Source organism: Phlebotomus papatasi, chromosome 1 (assembly GCF_024763615.1).
Source record: "Phlebotomus papatasi isolate M1 chromosome 1, Ppap_2.1, whole genome shotgun sequence".
Lineage (NCBI taxonomy): Eukaryota > Metazoa > Arthropoda > Insecta > Diptera > Psychodidae > Phlebotomus > Phlebotomus papatasi.
This window is the reverse complement of record NC_077222.1, coordinates 108,932,037-108,953,501: the sequence shown is the minus strand read 5'-3', so window position 1 is coordinate 108,953,501 and position 21,465 is coordinate 108,932,037. Positions and strand designations below refer to the sequence as shown.

Genomic DNA, 21,465 nt, shown 5'->3' with positions numbered 1-21,465 from the left:
CGTCCTTAAAGGTTTAACTCGTTTACTGCCTAAAATCGAGCACAATTTCCTTATTCTAAAATTTTGAATTTGATAAAACCTGAAAGTATTAAGAAAATCGTGGAAAAATGTGTGTTTTTTTTATATTCACACGAATCTAATGGTTAGTTAACATTATAAATCTATTTTCATATTGACCTCGCAGTGTTCTTAATCTACTAATTCTTTATTTAATATTATATTTGTGCTCTAGACATTTAATTTGGTAATTTACTGAATAGCGCTCATGAAAATTGATAAAACAAAGATTTCTCAATCATTAATATAAAAATGAGAACTATCTCTGACCTGTTTATGGATCTTGCTTTTTTTTACGAATTTTGTATTTTGTGAATAACAAAAGAATTGTGAATAACAAAAAGATTTGATTTCCAGTAAATCGGGATAAATATTGATAAAAATAGCCAGTAAAATGTAAAGAACTGGTGAAATCTGGTTAGCAAAAAGAAAATTAGGAAATTAGGAATCACCATGACAGTCTTGACATATCAATAAAGGTTTAACTCTTTCGCGTCTTTAGGGTAATGTCATGACTCGGGGAAAAAGTTTTTTTTGGGTATTTACATTAATTGAAATCTATCTGTTCGTGCACGACATCATAATAGAAGTATGTAAGATTCTTGGCTCATTTTCTCAAGACTCCAGTTAGATTTCAATTAATGCAAATAGCCAAAAAGAAACTTTTTTCCCCGGGTCATATATGACCCTAAAGACGCGAAAGAGTTAATATGATTTCTGATTGATCAATTTTCCGATTTTACTGATCAAAACAGAACATTTTATTAACCACAAAATGGTTTTGCCGAAAATGTCTACCTCCATCCACGAAAGAGCTTAATCAAGCCTCCAATCATTGAGGGCGTCAATTCTGACACCAAGATCAAGATCAAAATTTCAAACTGTCACATATTTAGACTTAACAAAACGTCACTTCTGACAAACATCTCAATTCTTCTGCAGAATTTGCTGAGATTTCGCTACAATAATTAGAAAAATTAATATTCGAATTCGACGAGAGGTCATCATTTTTATTACAGAAAGAGCAAAAAAATTGACCAATTATTGACATTGTTACATTAGACTTGATTCTCCCGGAGGTACTTTCAAGGTCTTATGCCTCGATACACATACACACCTTTACATCAGCGTGATTTTTGTCAGAAAATTATAAGGAAAACCAAAAACATATAATGTGTTATCATAAGACATCAAGCATTTTTAATTTTGAGGTTTTTCGAAATCATTTTGTGGCATTGTAGAGTTTTTTTCTAGCAGACTATAAGTAAAGACAGAGGCCACAAGTGATGCCGCCACCCTATGCATCCTTTCCATTAAATATCAAGGCCAAATGCCGTAATTTTACACTATAACCCTTTTCGAACCTTCTATTACAAAAATATTTCTCATGTAGAGAAAATTTTAAAGAAAAGCTCTTCAAATTGTTGGTATATCTCGATAATTCCAAGTCCAAGCACCTCCGGAAACTCCTTGCAATAACTAGAAATTTGACGTCTAGAAATCCTGAAATATTGGTTTCAGAATTGGAAATCTTGAAATCCAAACGGTTTGTGTTTTTAATCATTGGGTTCAAAGACATTAGACAGATTCGACATCTCAAGTCTTGATTTTCTAATGTCAGAATACCTAGAAAATCTGGAAGTTTTCTTGATCTTGATTTTGGTCTCAGACTTGAGGCCTTCATTTTGAGAATTTGAAAAATTTCTGAGGTTTTCGAAAAATTTCAATAAAAAAGAAATTTATGTTGATATTGTAGTGTCAAAACATTTGACAGATTTGACATTTTAACCTTGATTATGTTATAATCAAAATACTAAAATGTCAATTTTTTATGATGAATGTAACATAAACAAATCTTTTAGAAATCTCCGAAAAAATTAGGAATTTGTTTCGTGTATCATAAAGTACTAATTGTTTGCGGTTGGTCAGCCGGGTGGATAGCTTCCCGGAGGAGAAAAAATCATCCGATTGATTAGAATCTCCACACTCTGAATCCATCTCTGGTGTAATGTTTCTTCCTCCACTTTGTGCATTTCTTTTTTCTTGTACTTCTTCTACCCAAAGAGAGTTCATTCGTCGTACAATTTTCTTAGGAGCTCTTTGGGATTGTGTGTGAGAGAGAGGTAGACTGAGACTTAAAGAAATTGTATGTGGAGAGTATCAAAAAATATAAAGTGTACTTTAGTATTTCAGTGTCAGAAGAGACGATTTGTTGTGCTTTTCCTCTCAATCATTGAATCTTTTTTGTCTTTTCCTGCTATTTTTTTTCTATCTTTCTGGTGATGTGCGAGAATTGAATGTGAAAAATCATCGTTAACGTTCACTTGTACTCAGAAAATTGAATTTGGATTAAATTGGATCAGAGTGGCAGAAGTTCCTTTAATATTGGCAATAGCATAAGCATAAGATTGAACATTCTAACTGTACATTTGTGGTTGTTGGGCTTCTTCTTTTAAAGAAGAAACTCCATAGCACTTTAAGTGATTTTCACTGTACTTGGACCAAAAAGATATTTGCTGTTTTCTTTAGCAATATTATCTGCAACAATAATGTGAAAATTTTTTACTATGTGCAAATGGATTTTTGAGGCCAATTGAGAGAAATTTCTTGTGTTTTTCTTCAATGCAATGTGCTGCTAAATGTGCTAAAGAGACAGTCTCAAAGATCAAGCAAAAAAAAAATGGTTAATCAAGTGTGAAAAAGAGTGAAAGAAAATTTGAAAAGGTGAAAAATTGTGATTTTCCAGCCATGAATCGTCGAAAGGGTTTCAATTTCTTTCGCTACGTTCTCAATTGGTTACTGAGGGTTGGTGTTCTATTTTTTCTACCATATATAATTTTTCATCCTACACTGTTTCTGAGGCAAAAAGCATTTCTTGGAAATATTTAGCATAAATTGAAATAAAAGAATAAAAAAAAAGAAGAAAATTGTGTGCAGAAGACTCTCAAGAGAAAATTTCTCAAGAAGTGATTTTTGCTTCAGAAAAATACTGAACTCAATATTTGTCGAAAGACTCAAGAAATCTTTTATTATGATCAAATGGAAGAAAGATCCCAAGTAGCAATAAGTAGGAATTTTCAAAGGTCAAATAAAGTTTAATTAAAATAACGCTATAAGACAGGGGCGAGCAAGAACCATTCGAAATCGAATAAACGACACAATGAGTTTGTCCAGGAGGGGAATTCTGTAACAATATGACAATGTCATATTACAAATTTTCATGGTAAATTCAAGATGTGTGACAAACTTAAATCCCAGTGGTCATTGATTTGCCATTGTAAACAATTCTATGAAGCTTTTAGTAACTGATATGAAACGGATTTATGATTAGCTCTTCCGAATTTACCACTTTAAAAATTTTATATTTGTCAGATGATATTGTTATACCTTTACAGAATTATCTTAGGGTAAAGTGGTACAAGTTGGGCAATGATACAATTTGGACAGGGCTTTTTTTCTTGATAAATTTAGTACTTCATTTTTATTTGTATATTTTTAATGCCTTAGTTTTATAATTTGGTTCCTTGTGCTTAAAAACAAATTTTGTACTCTATTTGTCAAGAAAAAAGCCATATCCAACTTGTACCGGCGAATTGTCCAACTTGTAACACTAATTCCAAATTATATCACTTTACCCTACAGTTAGCATTTTGACCATTGACGTACAATTTTTATTTGACGTTTGTTCGGTTTCAAACGGTTATTGCCAAGGGGTAGATAACTGTGCCTCTCACGGTTCACTCGAGTATCGATCTGTCGATTTCTTCCAAAAGGAAAATAATGTATTAAGAAACAAATGCCTATAAGAAGGCAATGAGACGGCTATTAGACTTGTGGAAGTACACAGTTGACAGCTTGATCTTGAGTATTGTCGAGTCAAGATCATGCTCTGATTCTATACATTTCGCCAGATTTTCTAAATATTTTTAAAATATTGGTGACAGAAAATCTTAGGGCCTCGACAGACCTGAGGATTAGCCGAGAGACGGCTTAGCGTAATTATATTAGAAATAATGGTTTAAGTGCATTTTCGTCATTTTCCACTAAGCCGCCTCTCGGCTTAAGTCGTAAGTGTGTCTAGGACATTATGCCATTCAAAGATTGTAACGGTAAATTCTAAACGCTGCCACTAAAATTTTGACAATTGATTCTAAACGCTTCAAAAGTTTTGACAACAAGTTCTAAACGCTTTAAACTTTTGGTAAGGGGTCTCGGTAGCTCAATGGGCAAAGTGTTGGCTTTGTGACGCTGAGGCCCTCGGTTCGATCCTTGATCGAAGCACGTCCGCTGAATAATTGGAAAACAGTTTTTCACCGTCCTTAGAAAAAAAAAGCTACAAATTGAATACAAAAATATCAAGAAGGAAGTATGATAAAAATATTAGGGAGGAAAAAAGGATTTAAGATTTGATAGGGAGAGACGAGAGGAGCAAACATATGGGAAAAAAAGAAAACAGATGGAACTCGTATGTAAATAAGAGTGTGCGAAATGGCTATGTAGACCTGATTGAGTCTGACAGCCAAAAACTTAAAACAACCCCATAGCAAAAGAAAGCAAAATATGAATCACAAGCGAAAAATTCCTCGGAATTTTCCAGTATCTTTCCTTAAAAAATTCCATAGGAATTTTCCATGATAGGATCCAAGGAAATTCCCATGGATTTATAGAGGATATTTTCTGTGCAATACATCCATGGAAATGTTCGTGGATTTTATGTGGATTTTTCCACCTATAAAAAATGGAGGAAGTTGTCACATGCACCTCATGATTTTACTTCTGATTATTAAAGAAATACCAAAGATTACAATGATTTTAATATGTTTTACTAAACCAGCAAAAAATAATTAACATTTCAGATAATAAACGAAACCCCTATGGAAAGATAGTGGAATTTTCCATAGGATTTTTCCAGCTTATCCCGCGGACGTTTCACGTGTGAGTTTCCATATAAATGTTCCGCGGAACTCTGCGGAATTCAACGCTGGAATTCCAGTTGATCGTACTTGAAATTCCATGAAAAACTTAGTGGAATTTTAGCATCAAATTCCGCGGATTATTGCAATTTGGACGCTAGTTTTCCACTGGAATTTTCGCGGAATTTTACTATGGGGAAGAGAAGAGAAACTCTTGGTAGTAAATTCTAGACATTTGGGAGATACGGATAATTGATTCTAAACGTTTTGATGTTTCTGACAGCAGATTCTAAACACTATCTAGATTTTGACAATCAATTCTAAACGGTTTGAAGATTTTAAGTGGCTATAAACCAGAATAAGTCCATAAAACGAATTCCGAACACTATAAAAAGAATTCTAAACGCTTTAGTGATTTTGATAATAGATTCTAAACGCTTTGAAGATTTTGGCAAACACATCATCTTCACGGTGACGTGTTAAATATGTTTTAGTGATTTCTAGTGTTCTAGTGTTCTTTATGCACCTAGAAAATTTGCATACGCGCAGGGTATTTCTCTCGAAGAAGTTACAGGAACGCCGTAGTTATGAAAACGAACAATTCAAATAAATTACGTCACCTATACCTATAAAAAACACTAAAAATTCTTTAGAAGTACTCTTAATAATTTTTTAAGCGAATAGTAGTTCCGTAACAATTCTTTTTTATTCAACTGTAAGCATTTTTGAATAAATGCTCCTTGGGATGATTTCTAACCAAGATCCAAGAGGCAAATGATGAAACCCAGAGAGCTCAGAGAAGAAGAAAAAAGACCAATTTTCTTGGAAGAGTCTTGTTGGATAGCTTCTCATGGTACAAGACTCCCCATCTCTGTCTTTCTTCTTCATGCTCAACATCTTTTGGAACATGGTGTATTTACTTTGAAAAATTATTTCCACCTGGCAGTATATTGAATTCATTTAAACATACTTTTGCGTTTTTTTTTATTAATTACAATTTTTTTTTCCTCAATTGTGCATTTTTCAGGCTGTTCAGCAATTTATTGATGCCGTGAGCAGTCGCAAAGCAGTTTCACCGGCCACGGCTATAAAATTTCTTCTGGCTCGCAAATTTGACGTGCCACGAGCTGTTGCTCTCTATGAACAACATGAATTAATTCGTCAAAAGGAGGGCCTCTACAGTTTCGATCCAATGTGCGATCCACTGAGGAGTGAACTGGAGACGGGAAAATTCACCATTTTGGTAGTGAAAATTATTTACTAAACTTTTACAATATGCATTTGTTAACCCTGAATCGCCTTTTTTTAGTATTTGTAGTCCTTTTTGTGCATTTAAATTTAAACAAATTAATACAGCGGTGATCAGACTAACTTTCAATGTTCTAGAAAATTTTCTTTAGATCCCAATTTTTAGCTGTTGATTTTAATTTACACCTGCCCCTTCCCCTCCGGGATGACCCAGGCGGACATTTCAGCCTTATACCGGTGAATCTTTCCTAATAACGATTTTCCAAGGTCAAATGTTAAAAAGGCTCTAGACATAGTATTTCTCAACCGAATAAAATCAAATTTGGCTCGTTGGAAAGGTCTTGGAATTCTTAACATGCCTGACCCTATTGCAATCGGTTATGAAACGGTAATAAACCGGTTATGAACTGATAAGGAATTTTTAATTTTCAAACATTAGATTGTCTAAAATTGCATGTTACTAACTGAGACATTAGAAAATGATTGTAGACTCCGTTTTCTTGTATCATGATTATTTTGTACCAAAATTAGAAAATCAGCATGAAGGAGCTTTTAAGGGAGATTCTTAACCACGATTATGTGATTTTCAGCCCCAGCGAGATGCAACAGGTGCTGCCATTGCACTCTTCACAGCTAATCTTCACTACCCACTGACTGTGACCCACAAAACCACCCTTCAAGGCGTCGTGTACCAATTGGATGTAGCCCTTCAGAATGCCGATACCCAGAAAGCCGGCCTAGTATTTATCTACGACATGAGTGGATCGAAATATTCCAATTTTGACTATGATCTATCTCAGAAGATTCTAACTCTGCTGAAGGTAAGTTTGCTTTTCTATTAAAAAATATATATATATATATCTACTATATTTAGTGACCGACTTCGTTGTAACTCTCCTCATTAGAGAATTTCCTTTCTTCAAAACAGATATAATTATGGCAGTGAAATGCTTGTTAATCCATAATGGGTTCATTTTCTATTTTTATATTTCACTTGAAATAATTATGGAAGTCTTTGGGAGAGGCCCACAAGAAGTCTTAATGATGGAAAAATTATCTTGTGCAATGTTGATGGTTCATTTTTCTCAGTGAGTGGGCTGAAATCTCTGGAGAAAATCTCCGTGATAAAAATACAGAAATAAGAGAGATACAGAATGAAAGCAAATCAGTGAGTTGATTTGATAAATCTCACTCTCTTGAATTATTATTTTTCTTTCTTCTTAATACAATATATAGTACACACAACATACTATCGCCAAAGTAATGATCTTCAATCTTTGCGCTTCAAGTAATTCCAGTGACCTACATATTTTCCCTTTATAGAAACACTAAAAATCACCCATTCTTCGCCATCTCTCACACTCGCACTTGGCTAAAAAAAAATGTGCAATATGAGACAGCTATTCATTTAATGTGAAATTAATTTTTTCTACTTTTTTTCCGCCTTAATTAATTTTTCTCCGTCAAAGTGAAGTGAGAAGAAAAAGGGATTGCAAAGTGTCGCAGCTTTGCAGAATACACGAACTCGTGACTTTATTTCTGTAGCGGATGGCTTTCAGACTTCGCACACATTCTGCGCTCGAAAACTTCATATTTTTCCCATATTCCTTTAATAAATCTGACCTATTTTTCATATAGACCCTTCTAAACTTATGACCTTCAAAGTTCGTTAAAAGGCATGTCTCAAGGTCACTGAAGTATATTTAGAAGTATAGTGTTTGTAGATTTGAAGAAAAATTTGTAACTTGATAAATTTCGAAGTTAATGGCTCCGGCACACCTTTTAGATCAGTAAAATTTTATGAAATCAAAATTGACTTCCCTTTCTTTCTTAAAAGTTTTGCGTATGTCTATCTTATTCCCTCGCACTTCAAATTCGTTTGAGCTAAGTTGAATTTGTTGTGATGTTTAAAATAAGAAGAAGAGTGCAAAAGAGTGAAATAGATATATGCAATAGTTTTGAGAAAGAAAGGGATGCGAATTTCGACTTTATGAAATTTTCCTGATCTAAAAGGTGTGCCGGAGACTTAAAAGTTTATATGCTGATCAAAGAGAGAACAGCATATTGTTATGATTTTTGGGGTACGATATGACCTATCAACCCCTCTCAACTATCCTCTGTTGACTCATGACCAAAGGGATCAGCGGCCAGATGGGCGATTTCAGAACCGGGAATAAGGGGGATCTTCCCCACAAAATCACCCTCGGACAAACCCAGGTGGATCTTTCGAAGATCGTCCATGGACAAACCGCGCAAATCTCCAAACTCAACTCTTAAAACTTTCTCAACTGAATTCAAGAGTGAAATATTGAACTTTTTGTGGTTGATATTATTGCGTTGCTCGCAAGAATTATAACCTAAAAGCGAAAAATCAAAATAAATTTGCCATAGCGATTTCACACATTTTCGGATTTGATAGACATCTTTGACCGGAAAATTTGCCAGTTTTGTCAACAAATCTCCACGTTTTAGACGATTTCTGAGAAATGTCGTCAGGCTGTTTGTCCGTCTGTCTGTCCGGCTGTTGCCAGTTTTAGAGGCCAAACGGTAAGAGATAGCAACTTGAGACCTTCGGGTGAACCCCATAAGTCGATTCAAGGATCGTTACCATTCCCCTAATTTATCCCCCACCCCTCACCTTCCCCTCCAAAACCATTTTTTTTGGATTGCTGGAAATCGCGTCGTGCGATTTTTTTCATTTTTGGATATAATTTAGAGATTACTCAGGCGGACAATTGATCATGTGTGAAATTACCGTTGAATCATTCCTAATAAAGATTTTTCAAGGTCAAAAGTTAAAAAGGTCCTAGAGAGCGCATTTATCCATCTAATGTTGTCATGTTTGGGCTCGTTGGAAAGGTCTTGCAATTTCCGACAAAACTGAACCTGTTCCAATCGGTTTTAAACCGGTAATGAACTTGTTCATAACCGATAACTAATTTTTATTCAAAATTCAATAAAATTACTCCTGGGGTGTATTTTGGGAAATATTTTGAGTAATTTATGAATTAGTTAAAATAGATAAACGGTAAATGATCCGAAAATGCTTTTTAGGTACAGCACCTAAGTCACGAGTTCAGGCATTTCGCAAAGCCTGGGATGCTTTGCCACCCTTTTTTTTAATTTTCGAAGCTCATATAGATCAACCTCTCGAGGGGGCTTCGTTTTGAAGGGAATTATTTAAATTTGGATCTTTTTGAAAGATCTTGAAATTTCCAACCCGGCATCATTGGCTTCAATCGGCAATGAATCTGTAATGTACTGGAAATTGATCAATTTTATTTAAATATTCTTATTTCTTATGACCTCTGCAAAGTAGAGAAATTTATGTCCATACTGTAGCAAATTCCCTACGCTTGTTCAAGAAAACTTTTCAATATGCACATAAATTTCTTTCGTGTGTAGAGGCCATTACACTCTACGATTTTGCGGATTTGGATGCCAAACGGTGATAGACATGGACTTCCTCTATTCGGTGACCCACCCCCTCCATAAGTGGGCATTACCTTAAACTGGATTTTCTTTTGCATTTTCCCCTATTTCTCTCTCGCTTTATCCCATCTAAAATGACATTTTTTATTTTAATTCAAAATTGGCCCTAGTGATTTCAAAATCGTTATCAAAGTTTCCTTTTTAAAATATGAAAAAATGTCCATTTGAGCAAAACATTTCTAAAACTCAAAAAATCATTGGAGATGTTTTCGAAATAGCAAAAAATAGTGGTAAGCAGTTCCATTTAACGTCCACTTGTATAAGTTCTCCCGGAAACCACAAGTCGGTATCATTAACCGTTTGGTTTTCTAGATCTCATAACGAACAAATTTCGTTAAATCATTGAACGCCTTACGTCAATTTCTCAAATTTACGTCAAAATAAAACTCCCTGAAGATTTTGAGTAGAAGTTGAAAAGCATAAAAAAATTTACGAATGGTATATACTGTGCCGCTCCGCAGAGTTCGAGCAATAAAAGTAAGGCAAGAAGTCACAAAGTGAATGTTTTTCGGACGGGAAAATTTGCTCTCTATTTTTTAATGTCTCTTTAGAATTTCACACCACAATAAAAAAAAGACCGAAAAATGACTTTCATTCTTATACAAATAATTCAATTTAAATCACTTCAAAATAGAAAAATTTCACATCACTATTTCGCTTCATCTGCTGAGTATTTTCTCTTTTTTTTTGTAATTTTCAATTAAGTCATTTACCACCCCTCTTGCCTTTTATTTGTTTTTCTCCCGTTGTTTTACTACGTGATACAGCAAAATAGAAATATTTCTACAATTTTGTGGGCGTACGCACGTGCATTTTTTCTTCAAGACAATTTTTCCGGCTTTGGAAATTTTCTCATGAATCTCTACCGGATAAATCTTCATGTTTCAGTGTTTTGTATCACGATTTAATGCTTAATCTATGACTTCCAGTTAAATTATCAGTGTTATTTCTTTCGTGGAAAATCAATTTTACTCTGAGGGAGTGATAGAGGAAATTTGTCACATGCTACACCCCATAAATTTCCTCCTAATGTGTCAGTGGAATTATTTCTTTCCATGCAATGGGGTTTTAATGTTCAGAAGCAATAATGCTCACCCTTGTTTGCAGTTATCGTTGAAGAAGAAAATCGGTATAGTTCTTTTTTTTCTGGACATTTTTACACCCACTTTGTGTAAAAAATTCAAATAGAACACATGGAAAAGTCTACAAATACCAATTTAATGCCAAAAAGTCACGACACAGTCATAACTCGTGCCAGGTGATAATGAAAACAGCAACCAACACTTGTAGATATTTTTTCGGAGGGGATTTCTAACACATTGAAGTGCTTGACTTTGTATTTTTTTACACTCATATGTGATGAGAATTTACAGATACACTGAGAGGAAAATGTTGGTGTAAAAAAATATAAGATAATGCTAAAGAATTTAATACGGAAAATATAGGATATTCTCAAAAGAATCAGGAAATTGTAATTTGTAAACTTAATAAACTTAATCTTCGATCCCTAATAAATCTGATCCAAGGCAATACATGTTTTAATAACTATATAATACTATACTACACATTTCATGAAGCTTCAAAGTGCCATCAAAATAGGGTTTTCAAAAACATTTGCACTTAAACGTATACGTCGGGAGAGAAAGACATAAACAATTAACTAAATAGAACATTCCGCTATACCGGCAAAAATGCAACCTAGGCCAGTGTTAGGATTTACCTGAGAAAGTAAGTAATAAAAGCATGAGTACCAATCTGACTATTCTTGTGAAGGATGATTCCTATGATTTGCCTACTATCGAAAGAATGAAAGTATGAGATCCTGAACCTCAAGTATTTCCGTGAGAATTATAGCAAGAGATATACCTGTGAAATATATATTGAGTTAGAGATGCGGTGAGAAAAAACAATATATGATGCTTTTCTCCTTTTTATAATAATTTCACTTCACTCAAAACCAATTAATTTCCAAGATTAACGTATGACAGCATGAGGACATGAAATTAGTCACAAGTAGGAAAATTCCCGTTGGTGTCGCTGCATCCGATAAAGAGACAGTGGAGCCAAGAACCAGACGAAACACCTCAAAACGAGATGATTTCTTTGATTCGAATCAAGTTTTTACAGTTCTATTTGCTTCCCGGAATAATTTTTCAAATAAAGAATTCTTTCTCAGAAACAAACAAAAACTAAGCCGATGCTTAGTTGTTAGCCGATGGATGTTCCTTAAAGTGATCTTTTGGAAGTGTCAAAATAGTCAAAGAGGACATGGTCAAAATAAGCCTTATGCACAGGTGGATTTGGGCTTTCGTAAGGATCAAGAGAAGTCCAGAATTATTACATCCTTTTAGTTTTTGGTTCAACAGGATCTACCAAATAAAGTAGGCGAAAACGCAAGACCTATCTTTTTTTCAAAAGTAATTTTTACGATCAACCGACACCGTAGATCGATAGTGATCGATTTCCGTTTATATATCAATAATGTACATCTCACATATCAACAAAACTGGATCGTTGAGATCATCTGAGATAGATATATCTATCTGAATTAGTTTTTAAATACATGAAATACGAAAGACCTTGTCGTTTTTAAAAACGAACTAGTATAAAATGGGATAATTTGGAACCATTTACAATTTGGGACGATTGAGATTTTCTCACTTTTTCGGATTTCTCTCAGTCAGTGAATCTTGAAAAGTTTGAAATGTCATATTTTTATTACAAATTGTTTTTTTTTCTTACTTTTTTTAGGAGTGTTGCTTGGAATCTTGTAGATAGTTCATCATCTTTGTTGTCTCCTAAATCATTCTTAATACATTTTAAAATGAATAAAAATATAGACATAGTTTTGGGTAATATTTTGGCCATTTTCATTATCTTTCGGCCCTTCCGGAATTTTTCCAAAGTCTTTTTCACATCTTCTTGTTCGTCAAAGAGATACTTTTTATTTTATTTATCAAAAAACATTTAATAAAACAAGTGGCCGAAATTGCAAGCTGGACGGAATTTGGTACACTTGCCCCAAACGCAATAATTTATCTATTCGATCATCTTCACTGAGAGAAATCCGAAAAAGTTAAAATAACATTCCGGAAATGTTAATTTTACCCTGCAGTATTGATCCGAAGTCGGTGTAAATATTACCCTTATTAGGTGTATTGGGGGTAAAAGTTACACTTTTTCATGTTAATTTTACCCTTAAAAAGGTGTAAAATTAACATTAAAAAATGTTCATATATTTTTACACCTAAAAAGTGTTAAAGTTACCAGGAAAAAAATTAATCGCACCTTCTTTTTTTTCTCAGTAGTGAATCTTAAGTTTGAAATGTCATATTTTTAATACAAAAATATTTTAAAATGAATAAAAATATAGACATAGTTTTGGGTAATATTTTGGCCATTTTCATTATCTTTCCGCCCTTCCGGAATTTTGTCAAAGTCTTTTTCACATCTTCTTGTTCGTCAAAGAAATACTTTTTGATTTTATTTGCATTGTATAATCTCTAGAACATGCTAAAATTAAAAATTCACGGAAATTTGAGGAACAAGACAAGTGGTCGAAATTGCAAGCTGGCCGAAATTTGGTACACTTACCCCAAACGCAATAATTTATCAATTAGATCATCTTTAAAGCAACTTTAATAAACATAAAATGCATTTTATCTAATCAAACAAATTGATTCATCTAATTAAGCTTCTTGAAGAAAAAATTATAAGCACGTAGAATTCAAGAGTATCCTAAGATAAATATTTTAGTCAAATTAAAAATTAGCACGTGTAGTTCTGAGAGTGTTTTCACCTCTTGAAAATTTGTCTGAAATAACAGTTGTGTTGTATATAAATTAACTGTATGGTAATTAATATGTTCATCCCCAGTTAGTAACTTCATCGTCCGTCAAATTAATTGTCCGGCACCGAAAAGCACATATTTCTTTATTTGATTGATGTAAAAAGAAGAATAACTTGTAATAAAGAAGTTTCACTGAATTGGAAACAATTAAAGATGCTTTGGCGAAATTTCCTAAAGAAAACGGTTTCTTACTTAAAATATACATTTCATAGTGAAAAATTACGAGTAATTTAATAGCATTCAGCCGACAATGCTTACACACTTACAAAAATCCACTTTTGCCAATATGGAAAGATATATACTTTTGGAGTGACTATAATTTTGCATGTGTGGCATATTGGATAAAGTAAAAAAATGTACAATAAAATATTCAATGAGATAGTGTGTGTAGTTAAAAAACATTAAGTTTAATCATAGTCCGAGCCGAGAGCTCAATGACTGTCAATTTTCTACGAGTGTCTTTAGTTTTATTTTGTGTCTTCTCTGGTGATGAAAAATCGACAGTTTCCCTCCCGTCAAGTTAGTTATTTGCAATTTTTTACATTGTCCAAAGGTGAAAAATGCGGAAAAAAGTGCGAAATTTTGCATCTGCTGTATGACTTTTGAATTTCAAAAAAAAAATGTTCAAAGACGTTCTAACACAAACCTCTCGGTTGCCAATTGAAGACTTTTGGAGGAATTTGTAGACTCACACAGTAGATAAAAACGTTCACATATATAGTGCGAAGTAGAGGAGTGACCAGTGACGGCAGGTGCTTTTTTTTCGGGAATCAATTGATGAAAAAAAATATATATAAAAATTTCTTAGTGCGTTTTCATTGGAGAAACACGCAAAAAGCCAACGATACGCGCTTTAGAAACCACGCATTGGCGGGGACAGGTGATGGATACTCTTTGTAGGTTCCTCTTTTGTCAAGTCCATTTTAATAATTTCATTAAATTCCATTTCCCGTTCTTGAACTGAATAAGCAAAGAGAGGTAACACGCAACAAAATGTACATCGTACAGAGAAAAAAAAGGCCTCTATACGCGTCATACATATCTCAATTGAATTTTGAGAGCTGTCAATTGAATGAATTTTTCTCAAGAAGTGTTTATTTATGAAATTGATAATGTGTGATTTCGGTGGTGCCTCTTACTATGTCCCTTCCTTCATTGTAAAAATCAAAACGTTGAGTAGAAAATCGTGCCATGGCAAAAAGCATGTTAAGAACAATATTTGCCGTTTGTCGCATGCATATATAGCTCAATGTGAGGATTTGAAAATGCTTTTGCTATAAGAGATTTTTTCCCATATTGTCGTCTACATCAACAAGTGTTGTAGCCGGATATTGTTTTTGAAATGACAACATATCGTTTATTTTTATATTTTTGAAGAAACTTTTAAACAAAAAGCAAAAAGAAAATTACTTGAAAAACATTGACAAAAAAAGCATTTTTAGAAAACACATTTCTTATGGGCTTTGGACATTACTTTTCTTTTAATTAATTTTTTACAGTGGAAATCCATTTATCGTACACTGAGAGAAATCCGAAAAAGTCAAAATAACATTCCGGAAATCTTAATTTTACCCTGCAGTATTGATCCGAAATCGGTGTAAATATTATGCTTCTTAGGTGTATTATAGGTTAAACTTATTCTTTTTTCATGTTGATTTTACCCTCAAAAGGTGTAAAATTAACATTAAAAAATGTTGATATATTTTTACACCCGAAAAGTGTTAGTTATGACGAAAAAAGTTAATCGTAGCCTCTTTTCTTTCTCAGTGTAAGTGCTTTCTGATTTTTCAAAATCCTAATCATAGTCATAAAAAATAAACTAAGCGCTTCCTTACTTAAAAACGAAAAATAACATTTACCCGCACAGAGGCGATATTAATGACATTTCGAGGATTTGAGTGTTTTAGGTGACGAAGTGACGAAGTATATTGGAATAAGCTTGAAATAGGGGAAAGTGTGTTACCTTCAGACGCCTTAGGCTTCGAACAACTCAGTTTTTTCAATATGTTTTTAATGAATTTGACCCGTTGTAATATTATATTTTAATATCTAGTCCAATGCCTTAAGCTTCCTGAAAAGAGTCATAGATTGAAATCATTAGGAACATAGAAAAAAATGATTTATCCGAAGTTTGAATCGTCCGAAGGTTGTGCACTTCCCCTATTTATTTTTATTACAATTTTCGTTTATAAAATATTTATTTCTACTGCATTTCTTTCTAAAGTCTCACTAATATTCTTAATTTTTGAATATCAATCCAGTAGGAGAATTCTGTAAACAGTATGACAAAGTATTCAAAAGTGCGATTCATATGACTCATTCAGAGCTTCTCAGAGCTCTTTGGAATAGCCATTCAATGCTCCCCTGCCTTTAATGTGGTCTTACTCTTGGTCCACGCAAATTTGGCATATGACATTGTCATATTGTTATAGAATTCCCTTATAGAATTGTCAAACTGTGAAATAATTTTCAGATTTTTTTCACGTTTGTCGAGTGTTGAGAAAAACCTTGAAAGTTTTGATGAAAAACACATTCTCTTAGTTCAATGCGTCTAATACACTTAATATTTCCCAGGATTTGGCACAGATATTTCATAAAAGTAGCACATTACGTAGGTTAATTCAAGAAAAATTTTCAATAAATTAATATTAAAAGGAAATGGAGTTCGTGCTTACTTATCATTATATTGCCATCACTCATTAATAGAACAACATTGGTTGTTTTAACCTTCCCAGGAAGACTGGCTATATCATAGGAGTATATCAAAAACAATAATCCTGTGATTGTCGGATGGGAAAGTTCAGCCCAGAATAAAAAATAAAATTTTCTTCCCAGAAAATAAAAAAAAAAAATATTTAAATAAAAAAATATATCTTCATTATCTTAGTGAAAAAATACTCAATTTCAATGTAAAATTTCATCTCGGCTGAAGTATATACTTAAATGTTTCCGATTAAGGAATATACTTTAGTCGAGATGTTTTTCGATTGACAATGGGTTGAAACTAGCTTTGGTCATCCTCACAATCGATGAGGTTTGAGAATAACTCCATGAGTGTTGGGACAAGCCTCGAGCGTAAAACCAAACCTCATCTGAGGATTAGTTGATTTGAGTTTTGGATTTTAGTTGTGACAATACTTATTTCGTGTTGTAGTAACAGTTAACCATCTCTTGGTGTACAATTTTAGCAATTTTATATTCATTTTATAAAAAAAAATGCTTATAAATTTTTAGAGATTATGAAGATGTGTTCCTACTTTAATCAAATAATACTTTGCTCAAGGTATATTCTAAGGTAAACTAGAAAAGTCCGCTGTCTAATTCTACCTCTGACTAATTGTGCCCCGGTTCTCCCTAATGATCTAAAAGGGTTACCTAGTCTTCGAGATCTTTCGATTTCATGTCTTATGTCACAAGACACTTTTCCCTAGTTTTTAAAACATGGGTGCGATGAGTCACATTTATTGAGAAACATACGGAAAATTTAATCATTATGAAGCTTGGGACCGTGTAAAGCATGGGCACTTTCTCCTACAAAGGTCAAGAAAAAAATTGCTTTGAATTTCACGGCCGGTTGCCACCTGACACCAAGTTAGTAACCATGTCTGAATAGCTTTAGGGCTGTCCGTTGGCAAATAAAATGCTCGTTCTTCCGCATACCACCCTTTTGTGATGACCTAACCATCGCCACAAATCCTCTTCCGCCGAAATCTAAGAAATATAGTTCAGATCGCCAAGACGAGATGCCCTCTTCTGTCTAACTCTAATCGGAAATTTTTGAATACAGGGAGTCCGATCTTGAGAGAAAAGAGTATGAAAGAAATTGATATGAATTGCCTACTCTTGGGAGCTAATTTATAAAAACATTTTTAGGCTGATATCTCCTGTGGGTATGCAATTTTCCTGTGACACTGGAGTACATTCGCGGGTTTTTTTTTCGGTCCCGAATAATTCTCTTAAAGCGGGACTCCCTGTAGAATCCAGTAGGGCTCACTGCGTGGACGTAAATAGAAGTAAGAAATGGAATAGAATTACCTAAACTCTTCTGAAACTATGTAGCCCCTATCTTCCCATTGGAAGCACAATTCTAATAATAAGGAGGGAGACAAAAAGGGATATTACAATTAGTTATCTACATATCCAACGTTCATATAATATTTCTTTACTCAATTAGAATTTTAAAATGTAATATTTTTAATGCAAATTGAATATTGTTACTTTTTTATAAGGAGTGTTGCTTGGAACCTTGCAGATAGTTTATCTTCTTTATTTTCTCTAAAATCATTCTTAATTCATTTTAAAATGAAGAAAAATGGAGACATAGCCTTGGTTTCGGCTACCTTTATTATCATAGTTCATTGTGCTTCCGGAATTCTTACAATTCCAATTCCACATCATTTCGTTCGTCGAAGAGACACTGTTTTCGCCTTTTTTTGCATTGTAAAATTTCTAGTGGAAGCAAAACCTAAAAGATCATGAAAATTTGAGGAACAAAAAAGTGGCCGAAATTTGGTACACTTCCCCTAACGGCGCTATCACACTTGCACATTAAAATTTTAATGAGATTCACATTAATTGTCGCTTGTGAGCTTCCAAATATGTTATTTGTGTCTTTGAGTCACTTAATATTTGGGAATTTTCTATTTATTGATAAAGAGGTGGATTTGGCCTGCAAAAATAAGTTTAAATTTACCTAAGGCATAAATATTTTTCACATTAAAAAATTAAAGAGAAAATCGCATTAATTTTTCGCATTAATGCTATAAATCAATTTATATCAAATTTTGCGGGCCAAGTCCACGTTTTTATCAACAAATAGATCAAATTTTGAATATAAAATGATTCAAACACACAAATTACACATTTGGACTCTCACCAGCGACAATTAATGTGAATCATATTAAAATTTTAATGTGCAAGTGTAATAACACAGTAATACTTCCAATTACAACCCCAGAATTCAGTCTTGAATATGTTGAATATTCAGTGGTAAAAAAATCAGACACGACAGTTGTTGATGCAAACGACAATACTCTCCTCCACTGGTGCAGATTCAATATTTGTGTTGATGACGGCGTGACCTTACCTTGTGTTTTTGTATTTTTGCGACATAAAAAATACAGTCACAACACTTGAAAATGAATCACACTTTTCAAATTGATCGTGTTTTCCATTCTACATCGTCTTTTATGTTTTATTTACGCTATTTTTTATGTTTTGCATTCATTTTTTTTTGTTATTTTTGGCGCAAAAGGTTCAAATTGTTAACTAATTGAATATAATTTCTGCAATTTAACGCCCTATTTACTTCATGGTATATATAGGTGATCATTTTCGCTTTCGTTGTGTAGACAATTAAGATAATGATACCACCAGAAAAAAAAACCGTTGCAAAAATTTGCAATCGGGTGCAAAAGGACGAATTTTCGGTTATAGAGGGAAATTGTGTGGCATATTTTCCCTGAACCGATTTTTTGGGAAAATTATTTGTGCGCAAACTCGCTATTTTCCGGTGCAATCGATTAATGAAGATTTTCCTTCCTATTCACTCTCCCTCGGTTTTTGCTCATACATATACCTAAAAATCCATAGAAATATGTTGCCCAATCTATGTGGCTTTTCGGGAGATATATAGAATAAGGGAGTTCTTATGCTGTTGATTGAGTCACTTGACGGCTGTGTCGTGTGGTTGTTGTGTAGTCTATCCTTGCTAAAAGGATCAACCTATTTGTCTATTGGGACAGAAGTGTCTGTGAAAATTTCCTTTAGTCAATTTTATTAAAAGTCTGGTTCGATTGTTCCTTTTTTGGAAAACGAGAGGAAAAGAGAGGGAAAATTTTCCCGAAAAGTCTTCAACTTTTATCCGTGCGACTTTTCTCGCACATATTCGACTAAATCCAAAAGAGAAGTGCGATAAAATTTAGAGAGACACGGCGCGGGGGCGAAAAAGGAGTCGCGACAAGTTATTCTGAGTGACACAAGTTCAGTGTTGAAGAAAACGTCGACGGTTGTTGATGTTGAGAAAATTTTCACTGAGAAAATCCACCACTATTGAGTCAATTTTCTAGAGATAGAGACAGAGACAGAGTTTGCAAGTGAAAAATTTTTTAGTACATAGGAGACACAGTGAAGATTAGATAACACCAAGTGCATTGTGCAATTTTCAACCAATTTCTACCAGTGTTCTGGTGTCTCAATCTATTTGCATCACAGTGTAAAAGGAGAGTCTGGGTGACGAGAAGATAATCGGTATCTGTTGGCCTGGAAAAAAAGTTGATTTTCCCATCAATTTTCCTCTCACGTATATCCTCTGCACCAAGCAAAAGAGGGTAGATCTAATGAAAGTGGAGGGTGTACTTGGGAAAAATTACACTGTGCAATTAAAAGGAAAATTTTGTGCAATATTGGCAGAAGAGTAAAGAAAAAAAAACAAAGTGCAAAGTGCTTTTTCGATATTGGAAAATTTCGTAGCCATTTTCCATCTCTCTATCCTGAGTACTTTCATCTTGCATTTGAGGATTATTTCCTGTGCTTTTCCATCCATAAAACGGTGAGATTTTCCAACTGGTGGGATTTTATCACATCTCTATAACTCTTCTCTTTTTTTTTCGTTCTTGTCTACCTCTTATTCACACAGATTTTCCTCTAAATTTCCTCCCCTTGAGATCATGGATTTTAAAAGTAAAAAAAAAGTGCGGAAAAATCACTCAAAATACCTTGCCTTTTTTTTCCTCCACCACAAATATTGCAGAAAAAAAAATGCTTCCACATAGAAGCAAGATTTTCACTTGATAATAACAATTTAACATGGAAATTGCGTTTTAGAAAATTCTCTCCTTCTCCACAATCTCGAGAATGAGGGAATTTATCACGTTGATTTTCTTTAAACTCATTCATATGTACCACTATGTGTGTATTAGTATGGGCTTTTACTGCCTGGGTAAACGTTAGAAAATATTCCTAAGGATTTTCCCTCTCGTGCACAGAGATTTTACAGTGTTTTGGGAATTATAAAAAAAAAAAAATGAGAGAAAATTCTTGGCAAGTCTTTTAGCTGTTTTAGAGTGACGTCAAGAGGTTTTTTTTCTATTATAGCGTCTTATATATTTTCTCACTTTTATACACCCAATTCACTCTCACTTAAATGAATGTATTTGACGCTAATTTTAATTACAATCACTTCTCACCAACTAACTTGTCTCTCAAACGCAACATTACAATTCTCCGGTCTTTTTTTTTCTCGGGGAGGAAACACTCAATTATCCCAAGAATCAAGAATTGCTTCATACCTGAAAATCAGCAGAAAACTTGGTTCGAAATATTGTCAGTTTCATCAGCAACTGTTGTAAATTGATTATGAAGAATTTCGGATTGTTATAGGGGAAAGCGCGCTTACCTTCGGACAACTGAAGTTTCGGACAAATATTTTTTTTCTATCTTTTCTGGAAGCTTAACCGTGGTGTCACATATAAAAGATGTAAAATATTTATACTAACTAAGAGTAAGAAAAAACGAAAAGAGAGGTGTATAGTATGCAAAATTTCAAATGGAAAATCACGTGTGTAAGAAAGAGTACACTCTAATGGAGTAATACGATGAGTAAGATATTACTGTTCGTATTAATTGCTTTCTGAATAGTATTAGGGTAAGGGCTCATAATTTTGGACAGTCTGCTTATTAGCATCGATGTTCCAAGTTTGAAGTGCGATATTTTCAATACTAATTAACTTTTTTCGTTACTCTCTTTTTAGAAGGGTTGATTAGAAACTTGGCAAGCTATTTATCGTCTTAGTTTTACTAAAATTAGTTTTATTACGTTTAAAAATGAATTGATATGTAGAGGTGAATTTGACTCTTATTTTGGACAACTTGGTCATTAATTTGGACAACTTGGCTGTAAATTTG

At 33.6% G+C, this 21,465-nt stretch overlaps 1 protein-coding gene across 1 annotated transcript in view; it reads left to right on the top strand.

The window, feature by feature from the left end:
* The window catches only part of LOC129799192 (tyrosine-protein phosphatase non-receptor type 9), an 84,488-nt gene that overhangs the window by 24,233 nt on the left and 38,790 nt on the right, over positions 1–21,465 (top strand). The window contains exons 2-3 of the mRNA XM_055842873.1: positions 5,998–6,213; positions 6,809–7,039. Coding sequence (XP_055698848.1) covers positions 5,998–6,213; positions 6,809–7,039 — 447 coding nt within the window. The remainder of the gene's footprint in view (positions 1–5,997; positions 6,214–6,808; positions 7,040–21,465) is intronic.